This window comes from Scyliorhinus canicula, chromosome 2 (genome assembly GCF_902713615.1).
Source record: "Scyliorhinus canicula chromosome 2, sScyCan1.1, whole genome shotgun sequence".
In the NCBI taxonomy this organism is placed as follows: domain Eukaryota; kingdom Metazoa; phylum Chordata; class Chondrichthyes; order Carcharhiniformes; family Scyliorhinidae; genus Scyliorhinus; species Scyliorhinus canicula.
Window position 1 is genome coordinate 267,274,824 of NC_052147.1, and position 17,199 is coordinate 267,292,022.

The 17,199-nt window shown below is 43.9% G+C and overlaps 1 protein-coding gene across 3 annotated transcripts in view; it reads right to left on the bottom strand.

Annotated features, from left to right (window-relative positions):
• The window catches only part of si:ch73-116o1.2 (ras-related protein M-Ras), a 71,674-nt gene that overhangs the window by 37,300 nt on the left and 17,175 nt on the right, over nucleotides 1–17,199 (bottom strand). For all 3 annotated transcript variants that reach the window (XM_038790060.1, XM_038790059.1, XM_038790061.1), the window contains one exon: nucleotides 9,813–10,018. In XM_038790060.1, coding sequence (XP_038645988.1) covers nucleotides 9,813–10,005 — 193 coding nt within the window. In that variant the 5' untranslated portion in view covers nucleotides 10,006–10,018. The remainder of the gene's footprint in view (nucleotides 1–9,812; nucleotides 10,019–17,199) is intronic.

Here is a 17,199-nt window from a genome sequence, read left to right on the forward strand (position 1 = left end):
CGCTTTACCACTCATCTTAGTGTCATCTGCAAACTTGGACACATTGCCCTTGGTCCCCAACTCCAAATCATCTATGTAAATTGTGAACAATTGTGGGCCCAACACGGATTCCTGAGGGACACCACTAGCTACTGATTGCCAACCAGAGAAACACCCATTAATCCCAACTCTTTGCTTTCTATTAATTAACCAATCCTCTATCCATGCTACTATTTTACCCTTAATGCCATGCATCTTTATCTTATGCAGCAACCTTTTGTGTGGCACCTTGTCAAAGACTTTCTGGAAAACCAGATATACCACATCCATCGGCTCCCCGTTATCTACTGCACTGGTAATGTCCTCAAAAAATTCCACTAAATTAGTTAGGCATGACCTGCCCTTTACGCACCCATGCTGCGTCTGCCCAATGGGACAATTTCTATCCAGATGCCTCGCTATTTCTTCCTTGATGATAGATTCCAGCATCTTCCCTACTACCAAAGTTAAGCTCACTGGCCTATAATTTCCTGCTCTCTGCCTACCTCCTATTTTAAACAGTGATGTCACGTTTGCTCATTTCCAATCCACTGGGACCACCCCAGAGTCTAGTGAATTTTGGTAAATCATAATTAGTGCATCTGTAATTTCCCTAGCCATCTCTTTTAGCACTCTGGGATGCATTCCATCAGGGCCAGGAGACTTGTCTACCTTTAGCCCCATTAGCTTGCCCATCACTGCCTCCTTAGTGATAACAATCCTCTCAAGGTCCTCACCTGTCATAGCCTCATTTCTACCAGTCGCTGGCATGTTATTTGTGTCTTCCACTGTGAAGACCGACCCAAAAAACCTGTTCAGTTCCTCAGCCATTTCTTCATTTCCCATTATTAAAACTCCCTTCTCATCCTCTAAAGGACCAATATTTACCTTAGCCACTCTTTTTTGTTTTATATATTTGTAAAAACTTTTACTGTCTGTTTTTATATTCTGAGCAGGTTTACTCTCATACTCTACCTTACTCTTCTTTATAGCTTTTTTAGTAGCTTTCTGTTGCCCCCTAAAGATTTCCCAGTCCTCTAATCTCCCAGCAATCTTTGCCACTTTATATGCTTTTTCCTTCAATTTGATACTCTCCCTTATTTCCTTGGATATCCACGGTCGATTTTCCCTCTTTCTACCGACCTTCCTTTTTGTTGGTATAAACCTTTGCTGAGCACTGTGAAAAATCGCTTGGAAGGTTCTCCACTGTTCCTCAACTCATCCCCCTGTACTCTCCTTTGTTTAAACACAAAACACTAGTATTTGATTTTACTTTCTCACCCTCCATCTGTATTTTAAATTCCACCATATTGTGATCGCTCCTTCCGAGAGGATCCCTAACTATGAGATCATGAATCAATCCTGTCTCATTACACAGGACAAGATCTAGGACCGCTTGTTCCCTCGTAGGTTCCATTACATACTGTTCTAGGAAACTATCGCGGATACATTCTATAAACTCCTCCTCAAGGTTGCCTTGACCGACCTGGTTAAACCAATCGACATGTAGATTAAAATCCCCCATGATAACTGCTGTACCATTTCTACATGCATCAGTTATTTCTTTGTTTATTGCTTGCCCCACCATAACATTACTATTTGGTGGCCGATAGACTACTCCTATCAGTGACTTTTTCGCCTTACTATTCCTGATTTCCACCCAAATGGATTTAACCTTATCCTCCATAGCACCGATGTCATCCCTTACTATTGCCCGGATGTCATCCTTAAAGAACAGAGCAACACCACCTCCCTTACCATCCACTCTGTCCTTCCGAATAGTTTGGTACCCTCGGATATTTAACTCCCAGTCGTGACCATCCTTTAACCATGTTTCAGTAATGGCCACTAAATCATAGTCATTCAAGATGATTTGCGCCATCAACTCATTTACTTTATTCCGAATACTACGAGCATTCAGGTAAAGTACACTTATGTTGGTTTTTTTACCTCTGTTTTGAATCTTAACATCTCCAGTTTTATTCCTTTTGTTATTACTGGGCCTATTCACTGAGCTCCCCTCAGTCACTGTACCTTGTACTGTCGCCCTTTTAGATTTTTGACTATGTCTTCTCTGCCTTGCACTTTTCCCCTTACTTCCTTTTGCTTCTGTCCCTGTTTTACTACCTTCCAACTTCCTGCATCGGTTCCCATCCCCCTGCCACATTAGTTTAAACCCTCCCCAACAGCTCTAGAAAACACCCCCCCTAGGACATCGGTTCCAGTCCTGCCCAGTCTTGAGGGGATTTGATGAGGTTGATATTAGGAGAGTGCTTCCGCTTGTGGGAGAGACTAGAACTGGGTGGCAGAGTTTAAGAATACGAGGTCTACCATTTAAGATGGAGTATGTGGAGTACGCTTCCCCAGAGAGCAGTGGAGGCTGGGTCAGTGAATTAATTCAAAGGTGAGTCAGACAGATTTTTGATAGACAAGGAGTGAAGAGTTATTGTATATAGCTATTATAGTAAAATAGATTTGAGATCACAGCCAGGTCAGCCACAATCTTGCTGAATGGTGGAGCAGGGTGGAAGGGCTGTATGAGCCTATGGGCCGATCAAAAAAGCAGCTCGCTTTGGCGCAACGTGACTGATAAAAGACGGGAGACTCCGCTACCGGGATCTACCTTATCGTAGTGCCTCGCGAGATCCAACACAATCTCGCAAGACGTTGCGAAGGAAATTCTTCCCATTGTGGACGGGATCACATTTTACAAATCTGCATATTAGAGCAAGACAGCTCATCGCACTCTCATGTGCCAATTCTTGAGGTAGCTGAGGTTTGGGATTCATCCTCTTTGCCTTGGCGACCTCAGGCGAACGTCATTCAGCACTGGCCCCCACAAACAGGGACCAGATGGAATGGCACGTGTGTGGGGTCTCCCAGGGGATCAGAGGTCCCCAGCTTCATATCCTTAGGGCAGGGTGGTGCCCAGGCACTGTTGGTGCCAGTTAAGCATGCTGGCAGTGCCAGCTTTGCAAGATGCCCATGTGGCATTGCTAGGCTGGCATTTTCTGAGCACAATTGGGCCAGGGGTACCCTGCATGGGTATTAGAGGGAGGGTGCATGGATTACTTCAGGGGCCTCGGAAATCGGGATGCCATTTTCTCTCGCTACACTGGGGAGTTCCGGCGAGCGGAGTTCCCCAATGGGTCTATGTGCATCCTCGGCTGTGCATCACCACTGAGACCCCTTATACACCACGAGTCGTGCTAAATGTCAAATGATTCTAGGCACTGCGAGCGCCAGGAAACATGCCGCTAAGTGCGCTCGCTTTGGAACTTTGTCCCCATTTAGTTGAATTGAGCCCATGTCTGCTTCCAAGTCACATGTTCCTTTTTAAAAAAAAGTTAAATTGAAAACTTTAGTTTTCAAAAACCTGCCATCTCATCGAGATTAAAACCATTTTGGTGGTACAGAAAAGGAGAGACATGCCATTGAAGCTTTTCATCCTGCACTCATGGCGATAGCAAGAATGCCAAATTTCTCAAGGTGGTTGTTAGTGTAATCCTTGGCGCATTTGAGATTGTTCAGCAAGCACTGCCCAATTATAGAATCACAGCTTAGGAGGTTCTGAGCACAAGGTGGTGGAGTACGCCTATTGCGAACAGCTGAAGCAACATGCTGTTTGCTATGATCTGCCTCGCCTTCACTTGGGCAAGGCGGCCTGCATACCTGGCATTGGGTGATTCACTAGCACCCAAATTAATATACTGCATTACCCATAGTCAGGGCATCCTTTTGCCAGCACCCTGTTAGTGGAAAACACCACATAATAGCAGCGTGAACTAGCTTGAAAATGTTGCTCAGATTTTTAATATTAGGTGTGATTCTGCGATTGGGCAGCACTTACTGAACAAGCCAGAGGGTGCCAAACCGACACTCACAACCAATTTAAGATCAGCTGGGTTCGCAATGTCGATACTTCTGCTTGCTAGAAACTACATATATTCATATGCAGGGGGCTATCCTGCAGACAAATGGAGTACATCCAAACATTATGCCATTTGAATAAACTTTCAAAAGCACCAAGTACAATACATTTACCATGGCAATATCTAGACCCGTCCCGAGGAGCTCAAGATGAAAACCTTTAATGGCGTAACTCTTTTCAGGCACTAAAACCGTGCTCCATGAGCTGCTGCAATAATTGTGGGCTGTCATTTTGATTCAGCAGACTCATTTTAAATCTCTTGCTACTTTTATCGAGTTTTAAAAGTTGCAAAGAAAATTTTAATTTGTTCCACATTTACAAGGGATTTTTCAAAACTAATTTTCTCCTAATTTTGGGTGCGAAAACCTCTCCCATTTCAGTGGACATGTTATCATTTCCCTAACCCATGCCCGGAATTCCACATTTGTATCACTCCAATCAGTGTTTGTCCCACTGCGGTAGATGTTTACAGCATGGAAACAGGCCCTTCGGCCCAGCTTGACAATGCCGCCCAGTTTCTATCACTAAGCTAGTCCCACTTGCCTGCATTTGGCCCATATCCCTCTGTACCCACCCTGTCCATGTAACTGTCCAACTGTTTTTTTGTAAAAAAGGAAAGAATTGTACGCGGCTCTACCATTGCCTCTGGCAGCTCATTCCAGATGCTCACCACCCTCTGTGTGAACAAATTTCCCCTCTGGTCTCTTTTGTATCTCTCCTCTCTCACCTGAAACCTATGCCCTCTAGTCCTAGACTCCTCTCCCTTTGGGAAAAGATGTTGACTATCTACCTTATCTATGCCCCTCATTATTTTATAGCCCTGTATCAATCACCCCTGAGGCTCCTACACTCCAAGGAAGAAAGTCCCACACTATCCAGCCTCACCTTATAACTCAGACCATCAAGTCCTGGTAGCATCCTCGTAAATCTCTTCTGCATTCTTTCTAGTTTAATAATATCCTTCCTATAATAGAGTGACCAGAACTAAATACAATATTCCATGTATGGTCTTACTAATGTCTTGTACATCTTCAACAAGATGTCCCAGCTCCTGTATTCAATATTCTGACCAATAAAACCGAGCATGCTGAATGCCTTCTTCACCACCCTATCCACCCGTGACTCAACCTTCAAGGAAATATGAACCTGTATCCCTAGATCTCTTTGTTCTGTAACTCTCCCCAACCCCCAACCATTAACTGAGTAGGTCCGCCCTGATTTGATCTACCAATATGCATCACCTCATATTTATCCAAATTAAACTCCACCTGCCATTTAAATCGGCCCACTGGCCCAATTGGTCAAGATCCTGTTGCAAATCTTATAGAACCTTCTTCACTATCCACTATGCCACCAATCTTGGGTGTCATCTGCAAACTTACTAACCATGCCTCCTACATTCTCATCCAAATCATTAATATATATAACAAATAACAGTGGACCCAGCACCGATCCGGAGGCACACCGCTGGTCACAGGCCTCCAGTTTGAAAAAAACATCCTCCACAACCACCCTTTGGCTTCGGTCACCAAGCCAATTTTGTATCCAATTGGTTACCTCACCCTAGATTCCTTGAGATTAAAACCTTTTGCAACAACCTACCACCCGGTACCTTGTCAAAGGCCTTGCTAAAGTCTACGTAGACAACGTCGACTACACTGCCCTCATCTACCTTCTTGAAATTGCACAACGTTTTGACCTCAACGACTCTGTGGTGGTAAATTCCAAAGATTCACCATTCTTTGGGTGAAGAAATTTCTCAACTCAGTCCTAAAAGGTTTATCCCTTATCCTCAAACTATGACCCCTAGTTCTTGACTCCCCCACCATCGGGAACATTCTTTCTGAATATACTCAGTCTGATCCTATCCCCTCTCACTCTTCTAAATTCCAATGAATATAATCCTAACCGATTTAGTCCCGTAGTCCTGCCATCTATCAGCCTGGTATTCGTTTGTGGCACTCCCTCCAAAGCAAGAACACCCTTCCTCAGATTAGGACACCAAAACTGCACACAATACTCCAGGTGTGGCCTCACCAATGCCCTATACAATTGCAGTAAAACATCCCTATTCCAATACTCAAATCCTCTCACTATGAAGGCTAACATACCAAATTTGGCTTCTTTACTGCCTTCTGTACCTGCGCGCTTACTTTCAGCAACTGATAGACAAGGACACCAAGGTCTCGCTGAGTATCCTCAATTAAAATAATAATCCGCCTTTCTACTTTTCCTACCAAAGTGGATAACTTCACATTTATCCACATCATACTGCTTCTGCTACACATATGCTCACTCACCCAGCCTGTCCAAATTACGTTGAAGCATCTCTGCATCCTCCTCGTAGCTCACTCTCCCACCCAACTTTGTATCTTCTACAAATTTGGAGTAATGAATGTTCAAGTCATTAATATATAATTTGAACAGTTGGGGGTCCCAGCACAGATCCATGCGGGACCCCACTAGTCACTGCCTGCCAATCGGAAAAAGACTCCTTGATTCCTGTCTGCTAACCAGCTTTCTATCCATCCCAAGACACTACCTTCAATCCCATGCGCTTTAACTTTACATAGTAATCTGCTATGTGGGACCTCGTTGAAAGCCTTCTGAAAGTCTAAATGAACCACAACCACCGGTTCTCCGGATCAACTCTACTAATATGTGACCATGATAAAGATAAACTTTCCCTCTAAATCCTTTTTGACTGTCTGCGTCCTTTTTCACGTTGACCACACCAACCTCCTCCAACACCTCTCCACGATTATCCAGCTGGATGGGTGGGACTTTTGTATGGACTTTTGTCCCCGCCATAAACTCATTCTCTCGCTCCTGGCTTCATCCCTCTCCCTGGAAATGGTTCGAGACTGAAGCAGATTGTCCGCAACCTTGATGCCAAATTTGTCCAAGAAATAAGTGATCACATCACTAAGATCACTTATTTTCACCTCTGTAACACTGGCCTGCATTGGATTATCTGCTGCTGAAACCTCCATGCTTTATTTATTACCTCTGGACTGGACTATTCCAACACGTTCTTGGTCCGCATCCGCACCCCCCCCCCACACACACACAATCTGCCACATGCAAGCTGGAGATCATACAAATCTCTGTGCCAGTGCCCTAACTCGTACAAAGTTCCGACATCCATTCCCCCAGTGCTTGCTGAGCCATGTTGGCGCCTGATTAATCAAAGTATTAAAAAAGATTTTTAAATATAAAAACTTAAGAGTACCCAATTCTCTTTTCTCCCCAATATTCCCCCCCCCCCCCCCCCCCACACACACACACATTACCAGGCAATTTAGGGTGGCCAATTCACCTACCTTGCACATATGAGTTGCGGGGGTGAGACTCATGCAGACACGGGGAAAATGTGCAAACTCCGCACGGACAGTGACCCGGGGCCAGGATCGAACCCGGTCCTCAGCGCAGTGAGGCAGCAATGCCGCCCTGCTGCCGTCTGCTCAAAAGTATTTTTTTTCTGTTATAAATAAATTTAGAGTACCCAATTATTTATTTCCAATTAAGGGGCAATTTAGCGTGGCTAATCTACCTACCTTTGACACCTTTTTTGGGTTGTGGGGGTGAGACCCACACAAACACGGGGTCAAAGTCTTGATTTAAAAAATTTCTCAAAACCCCTCCATGCACTCAGCCCTCCCCATCTCTGCAATCGCCTCCAGCCCGACAACCCTCCAAAATATCTGTGCCCCTCTTATTCTGGTCTAGCAAACATACCAGATTTTAAATTGCTTCAACATTGGCAGCTGCACCTTACAGCTACGGAGGCCCTTAAGTCTGGAATATCTTACTTTCCTCTAAGACACTCCTTGAAACTTATCTCTATATTTGGCCACGAGCCCCAATATCTCCGTATGCGGCCAAGCCTGTAATCTTGCATTATAATGCTCTGCGAAGGACCTTGACCCTTTTTGTTATGATAAAAGATGCTACATAAATACAAGTCTGGATAATAATGGGGATAACAAGGAATATGGGGATAGTGGGAAAAGTGGTGCAAAAAGTAGATGGTCTTCTTAAAATGGCGGAGCAGGCTAAGTGTAGAAGATTTTAGTTTAGACGGGCAGCATGGTTGGCGCAGGCTTGGAGGGCCAAAGGGCCTGTTCCTGTGCTGTACTTTTCTTTGTTCTTTGAAAAACAGGCCGAATAGACTACTCGTGTTCCTATTTCCCAAGCTCTCAAGCTGTTGTTCTAAAAACGTAACTTTCAAAATCCCCTGAAATAACCTGGGTTTTAAATAGGAAGATTTTTATTTACTCAGTATCCCTAGTGACCAACAATAATGGTTTGATGGTATAGGATAGCTGACAAGAGACATTTTTTATTGAAGGTTTTTGTCTTCAATGTCCTGATGAATGCAGGACAAAAGACCTCAACAAAAAAAAAGTCTTTTATCAGCACTTTTATGCTAACATACATAGAAAATAGAATTGAAAGAGGCTATCTGGCTCTTTTGAGCCTGCTCTGCCATTCATTATGATTATGGCTGATCATCAAATTCAATACTATGATCCCACCTTCCCTTTAGTCCCAAGAGCTATATCCAATTCCTTCTTGAAATTACACAACGTTTTGGCCTCAACGCCTTTCTGTGGTCATGAATTCTACAGATTCACCACTCTCTGGGTGAAGGAATTTCTCCTCACCTCAGTCCTAAAAGGTTTACCCCTTATCCTTAAATTATGACCCATAGTTCTGGACTTCCCCCACAACTATTGTTGATCACTTGGGAACATGGGAAATAGGAGCACAAATAGTCTATTTGGTCTGTTGAGCCTGCTCCATTCAAGGAGATCATGGCTGATCATCCATCATATCATAATTCATGTGGGTTTTTAGGGAAAGGAATTTTTTTTTTGTTAACATCGATAGCTTCAATGTCCAGGAAACCACCCCTCATAAAATTTAATGCACAACCCTTTTAAAACTCCCACAGCAAGGGTATGATTTTGAAGAAATCATAGAATCCCTACAGTGCAGAAGGAGGCCATTTGGCCCATCCGTGTCTGCACCTACCCATGCTCACTTCCCCATGCCCTCCCCCCCCCCCCCCCCATCGGCGTCATCCCATACTCCGACCTGCACCTCCCTGGACACTAAGGGGCAATTTATCATGGTTAATCCACCTAATCTGCACATCTTTGGACTGAGAGGGGAAACCGGAACACCCGGAGGAAACCTACACAGACGGGGCGAATGTGCAAACTCCGCACAGACAGCGACCCAAGGCCGGAATTGAACCCGGCTCCCTGGAGCGGAGAGGCAGCTGTGCCAACCACTGTGCCACCCAAATGAGAAAATGCCTGTAAGAGAGGAGATACAAGGTCCTTGGATTGCAAAAAGGAAGGTCCTTGGATTGCAAAAATAGAAGGATCACCCAAAGCACATCTGCTGGCACGATTCTAATTCGCAGCGTTACTGAGGGGAGGATAGAGCAGTAGTTTCTTGTAACACTGAAGGCAAAAAGAAAAAGAAAAAACCCCGAGTGCTTTGATATCACAACAGAATATAATGAAATGGGCAAAAGCAGATTGATCTGCTTCGGAATTGAGAATGGTGGAACAAATCTTCAAACACTAAACACTTTCTCTGCCAGTAGCTCATTGACCAATTTCGTGCGTTCATGGTTTGACTCACAGTATCTTTTAGGTAGCATTATGTCAATAAGCCATGCGAAAGACAAGTTTATAAAAAAAAATAACTCAACACATTGACAAAAAGCTTTTGGTGTATGTAATTGGTTTCCACGCCGCGTCACTATTTCAATAATCTTTCTGTCATGTAGAAAACTGCACTTTTTGGAGATAGATAAATTATATTGTTCCTCCGACTATAAACTTACCGTCCAGGATGGCCCACTGCCCATCGATTTCAGTGTGCTTCAAGTAAGAGTCTTCAATTGTTGGATCATAATCTGGCACAAAAATCTTTTGGAAGAATTGGATGGTGAGAGCACTTTTCCCCACGCCACCATCGCCCACCACCACCAGTTTGTACGTGGGGAGATTGTCACTTGGAACCGCACTTGTTGCCATGTCTTAATTCAACCTGTAAAATAAAAAAAGGACAGAAAACAGCCTTAAAATCATTACTTAAAAACTGTAGAGGAAATTGTTACAGGCAGTTTCATCACAATGCTGAAGGGTTCAAACATTAGGAAGGGAACGCAAAAGATGCCAAGGGGTGATCTGTATTCATCTAAAGCTTTTAAAATTCTCATCCCTGTCCCTCCAAAACCTCACCCATCTCCGCCCTGTTCCCCACCCTCCCCAATTTTAGCCTCTTGAACATTCCAAGTTCTCACTGCTCCACAATTGGCAATTGTGCTTTCAGTTGCCTTCTGAACCCCGAAATTACATACCGAAACGTCGCCATCTTTCTCCCATCCAGCTCCTCAATTTAAAAAAAAAGTTTTCATCCTGATGTTTCAATCATCCATGTTTTAACCCTTACCTATTTATAATCGACAGCAATGCCCACTCTATCCGGTGGGGCCAGTTATCTACCCTCTTCACCCAGCCCGAGCACTGCCATACCTTCAGTGGCCTTGGCTTCAGGCTCTGGAATTTCTTACCAAAACCACTCCTTCTCTCACCAACTTGGCTAGAACCAGGGGGTCTCCCATTTAAATCAGAGATGAGAAGATTCAGAGGGTCAAGAGTCAACAGACAAAATCTTCCACACCCTCCCCACCGGGGGGGTATTGTGCGGTGGCAGAGGCAGCCCGCTATTGGCCAGCAGCAGAATATCCCAGTTCTACTGACGTCAATGGCTTTTTCTGTTGCGTGTACCCCCCCCCCCCCACCCTTAGCTGGAAAAATTCGACCTTTGGAACACTTTTCCCTGGAGAGCGGTGGAGGCAGGGTCTTCAATATTTTTCAGTCAGGGGTGGACAGATCCTTGATTAACGAGAGAGGAAAAGGTTATCGGGGGGTCGGCTGAATGTGAAATGCACGACCTTATTGAATGGTGGAGCAGGCTCGAGGGGCTGAATGGCCTACTTCTAGTCCTAACTCATATATTTTTTTTGTTAAGGTTCTCTCTAAAAACCCCATCAAGCTTTTGGCTACCCTTTCTCATTTCAGGTGGCAAATTCCATTGTTACACACTGAAGTCACACTATGGTAATTTAGACACTGGGAAATGAAGGTCAACAGGCACAAAAGAAAAAGGTGCTTGAACCGCTTTGGAGAGCAACTGATGCTGTTGAACTGGGAGAAGATATCTCCAGCAGAGATAAATTACCTTCTCCATATGGAAAGTCTTCAGCTTCTGGGCGACAGGAACATTGGAAAAATATTTAACTACTAAACCATGACATTCTGTTCAACCATTTCTGGGCACAAGAAAATGTTAAAGAGTTACCGATATTAGGGAAAGGTTGGGTGCAATATTTGTGATTCAGACAAGATTGCAAATCCACTTGAACATCTGAAGCCATTTCATTTTTAAAGGATTGCATACATAAAGCAGGCCCCTTTTTAAATGTCAAGTGACTTACTGGTAATGAGCGATCGCCGGCAGGGTTGAATGTGCACTTTTGAAAACATTGAGAAATGATGCAGTGTTTGGGGAAATATGGGCCTCAGAAAGTGGTTTAATGAGCAAACTCCTTTGGAATTTCTCAGTGCTATTACAGACCAAAAACAACCCATCTACACTTTTCAGCATTTGGCATTAATCTAAAATTAATGACAAAAAAGTTTACACAAATTAGAGTAGTTCAGAAGGCTCACAGCATCACAATCATGACTCGAGCAAAAATTGGCATTTAGACTAACTTTGAGAGAAACACAGTATTACTGAGGAGTCTGAAGTACACTCGATAACTTTCGTATAATAGTGTCTGTGAGCTCGGCAAAAATTGTGCTATGCAGTTGGCTGTGTTGTACTGTTACTATATAAACAAGAGACCCATTAACAATGCAAGGTTATACAAAGAACAAGGAAAAGTACAGCACAGGAACAGGCCATTCGGCCCTCCAAGCCCGTGCCGACCATGCTGACCGACTAAACTACAATCTTCTACACTTCCTGGGTCCATATCCCTCTATTCCCATCCTATTCATGTATTTATCAAGATGCCCCTTAAATGTCACCATAGTCCCTGCTTCCACCACCTCCTCTGGCAGCGAGTTCCAGGCACCCACTACCCTCTGTGTAAAAAAACTTGCCTTGTACATCTACTCTAAACCTTGCCCCTCGCACCTTAAACCTATGCCCTCTAGTAATTGACCCCTCTACCCTGGGGAAAAGCCTCTGACGATCCACTCTGTCTATGCCCCTCATAGTTTTGTAGACCTCCATCAGGTCGCCCCTCAACCTCCGTCGTTCCAGTGAGAACAAACCGAGTTTATTCAACCAATATAGGAGACCAGCAATTGCAGTTCATGTTCGGATTTACCGAATGAAGAACTTATTTTTAAATGAAAAATGTTTTGATCACTGATCTCTCCTGGCCAATCTTTGCTCAGTTAACGGAGGTATGTGCTAAGGAACCAACTGTTTAATTGGAAGGTCCTTCGCAATGGGGAAAGAAAATTTAATGCAGCAGTTCTTCATCACCAATGACTCCCCAACTGTTGCTAAAGATACAAGTTCGATAGGAGTTGGTCGCACTGTAGTTCCTGGTTCTCCCAGTTGTTGCAAACAGCTTTCACAAAGTGTTGATTACCAGTGAGGTCACTGGTCTCCATTTCCTTCCTAATTTTGCAAGTCCGTATTTTCCGCCTCATTAAATCGCAAACTCATCGACTTGGAAGCAGAGGGGAGGCGGCGGGGCCGTTTTCTCAAAAACTTTGCCAATTCTACTAAGCGATATACAAATTGATACATCAGCTTTCCCCTCCCTCTGGACACGACAGTTCTGATTGCCAATTCCACCATGAAGTATACAAATTTATAGATTTCAACTTTGCCCTCCCTCAGAGGGAGCCTGCCGTGATTGGGCAATTCAGTGCGGAGGAGAAACTATACCATCAAACCAAGGTCACGCACATGAAATTTCTAAAGGGTTTTACAATAACATGTACAATGGATGCAAGTGTGAGATTCTTTCACGTTTAAAAATAAAAATAAAGGATCATGTTGCACAGCTAAGAATAGAGACACACTTAACCCACTGTGGTCTTCACTATTTAGTGCCTACCTGAACCCGTTATACACTAACCCCGTATTAGTCTCCATCATGTGCCACATCACCTTTTATTGATTCACTTCCCTCTCGAAACCCAATATCTCAGCCTGCAGCACAATGTTCACTTCCTCCCGTGGGGGTAAACTTCCTCAGGTAATTTGATTCAATATACCACTCATCATCCAAATCGAAATAAATCTAGCGCCACAATAGCTGTATGGGGCTGGTTTAGCTCACTGGGCTAAATCGCTGGCTTTTAAAGCAGACCAAGCAGGCCAGCAGCACGGTTCGATTCCCGTACCAGCCTCCCCGGACAGGCGCCGGAATGTGGCGACTAGGGGCTTTTCACAGTAACTTCATTGAAGCCTACTCGTGACAATAAGCGAATTTCATTTCATTTCATTTCAGCTCTTCAACCCACCATCTGTAGTGGGGTAAACCACCAGAGACATTAATACACACACACATACACACACACAAAATACACACACACAAAAGGCATAGGATAACAGATTTGAAAATGACATTTTGTTGCTGACAAATTTATCCAAGTTACTCGAGGAAAGAACAGAAACGTTTGAGAGAAATTGAAAGACATTAATTATACATGGCCAGCATCAATCGGAAGTTGGTCAAGAGACAGGAAGAGTGACCAAATACTTTTCAAAGAGAGGGATAGGAATAGTGATGGCGCTTCTGCACTTAATGTCAAAACCATAGAGCTTCTCAATAACTCAATTAAACCAGCATAGAAGTAAGGAATATAATAGCACAAAAAAAAGAGAGCAGAGAGATTAGATTTAAAGCTTGATTTTAACCCAGCCTACTGGGGATGTGGGCTTTTAAAAATGGGTCAGGCTGGACCAGCCATTTAATAAATACTGTGGCTTCCAGAGCAAGTCAGAGGCTGGGAATTCTGTGGTGAGCAACTCACCTCCCGACTCCCCCAAACCTGCCCGCACCATCTACAAGGCACAACTCAGAGGAGGAATGTGATGCAAGATTTGCCTGGATGAGTGCGGCTCCAACAACACAAGCTCAACACCATCCAGGACAAAGCAGCTCGCATGATTGGCACTTCATCCACCATCTCGAACATTCATTCCATCTACAACTGATGCACAGTGGCAACAGTGTACACCAGGGGTGGGCAAACTTTTCCGTGCAAGGGCCACATTCAGAAATTCACAATTCACAAAGGGCCACATAGTATATTAAGTAAAATAATTACTTCACCCGGTTATGATTCTGGGCGCCTCATATAGAACATAGAACAGTACAGCACAGAACAGGCCCTTCGGCCCTCGACGTTGTGCCGAGCAATGATCACCCTACTCAAGTCAACGTATCCACCCTATACCAGTAAGTAACCCAACAGCCCCCCCCCCACCATTAACCTTAAAAAAAATTTTAAAAAATAAAAAAAAAATTATTTTTAAAAAAAAAAAATTTTTTTTTTTTTTTTTAATGACTTGGTGGGCCGCAGAAATACCTTTGGCGGGCCGCATGCGGCCCGCGGGCCGTAGTTTGCCCACCCCTGGTGTACACCATCTAATATGTACTGCAGCAACTAACTAAGGCTGTGTCAACAGCCCCTTCCAGCCCTCAAAAACTTTCCTGCTTCAAAGGATTAAGGGCAGCAGATGCATGGGAATACCACTACCTGCAAGTTCCTCTCTAAGTCACACACCACCTTGACTTGGAATTATATTACCATTCCTTCACTTTCCCAACGTCAGAATTCTGGCACTCCCTTCCTAGCAGCATTGTGGGTGTACCTACACCACATGGACTGGAAGGATTCAAGAAGGTAGTTCACCATCATGTCTTCAATGTAGGAACATAGGAATTAGGAGCAGAAGTAGGCAATTCAGCCCTTCAAGCCTACTTCGCCATTCAATCAGATCATGGCTGACCTCTTCCTGGTCTCAAATTCACCTCCTTACCTGTTCCCCATATCCCTTTAACCTTTCTTTTTTTAAAAATCAGAAATATATCTATCTCCTTCTGGAAACCATGTAATGACTCAGATTCCACCGTGCTATGGGGCAGCAAGTTCCATAAATTCAACACCCACTGCGAGAAGTAGTGCCTCCTCATCTACCGCCTCTCAACCTATATCTGCGACCTCTCATTGTCCTACAAGGAGGAATATTTGATCTACGTTTATTTTATCAATCTCTTTTAGCATATTATATACCGCGATCAGATCCCCTCTCAGCCTTCTAAACTCCAGTGAGTATAAGCCAAAACTGTTTAATCTCTCCTCATGCGTTAATTCTTTCATCCTGGAATCAATCCGGTGAATCTCTTCTGAACTGCTTCCAATGCCACCACATCCTTCCTCAAATAAGGAGACCACAACTGGACACAATACTCCAGATGTGGTCTCACCAACACCCTATACAATTGCAGCAACACTTCTCTGCTTTTATACTCCAGTCCTTTTGCAATAAACACTAACATTCCATTTGCCTTTTCAATTACATGCTGTACCTGCATACCGTCTTTCTGTGAACAAAGACACCCAGATCCCTCTGCCCAGATGCATTTTGAATCTACTTTCCATTTAGGATTGGATTTGTTTATTGTCACGTGTACAGAGGTACAGTGAAAAGTATTTTTCTGTGACCGGCTCAAACAGATCATTTAATACATGAAAATAAATAAAAAGAAAATACATAATAGGGCAACACAAGATACTGTGTAAATACATAGACACCGGTATTGGATGAAGCATAAGGAGTGTAGTATTAATCAGGTCAGTACACAAGAGGGTCGTTTAGGAGTCTGGTAACAGCGGGGAAGAAGCCGTTTTTGAATCTGCTTTGTGCGTGTTGTGTGTATGATACTTTGCTTCCTGAAGTCAATGACTAGCTCCTTGGTTTTGTTGACATTGAGGAAGAGATGGTTATCGTTACACCACTTCACTCGGTGCTCTATCTCCCTCCTGTATTCTGACTCATCATTATGCGAGATCCGACCCACTATGGTCGAGTCGTCAGCAAACTTGTAGATGGAGTTGAAACCAAATTTTGCCAATCAGTCGTGAGTGTATAGGAAGTATAGTAGGGGGCTAAGTACGCACCCTTGCGGGGCCCCAGCATTGAGGACTATCGTGGAGGAGGTGTTGTTGTTTATTCTTACTGATTGTGGTCGGTGGGTCAGAAAGTCAAGAATCCAGTTGCAGAGTGAGGAGCCAAAGTTTTGGAGCTTTGATATGAGCTTGGCTGAGATTATGGTGTTGAAAGCGGAGCTGTCGTCAATAAATAAGAGTCTGATGTAGGCGGCGTCCTTGTTGTTGATAATAATTCGCATTTCTATTTTTTTGGCCAAAATGAATAACCTCACACTTATCTACATTAAACTCCATCTACCAAATTTTGGCCCAATCTCGCCTTTCAATATCCGTCTGCGAAATCTTCACCTTGCCTTCACCGCCTGCTTTCCCAACTATCTTAGTATCATCTGAAAATTTTGCTATTTTACACTGTCCCTGCTTGCAGTTCATTTATATAGATTGTAAACAGTTAGGTCTGACGACTGACCCCTGCGGCACCCTGCTGTTTACAGTTCACCAGCCAGAGATGGACCCAACTCTACCGACACTCTGCTTTCTCTCAGTCAGCCAATCATCAATCCAATCTAGGACTCTACCCCCAATCCCCTGCGATCTCACCTTCTGGATCAGTATTTTATGTGGCACCTTGTCAAACACCTTCTGGAAGTCTAGACATACCACATCCACAGGTTCCCCATTGTCCACCTTGCTGGTTATGCCCTCAAAGGAACTCAAGCAAGTTTGTCAAGCATGACTTACCTTCCATAAAACCATGCCGACAATGATGGATTCAGCTTGGTATTTGTAAATATTCGGTCATCTCCTCATTAAAATGATCTGCACCGCAGAGGTCAAGCTAACTGGCCTATAGTTTCCTAGATTTTGCCTCTCTCCTGTTTTGAATAGTTAGCAGGATTCCAATCCACTGGGACACTTCCAGAATCCAGGGAATTCGGAAATATCATAACTAATGCACCCACTATCGCTGCTGCCGCCTCCCTTAATATCCTAGAGTGCAGACAATCTGGTCCC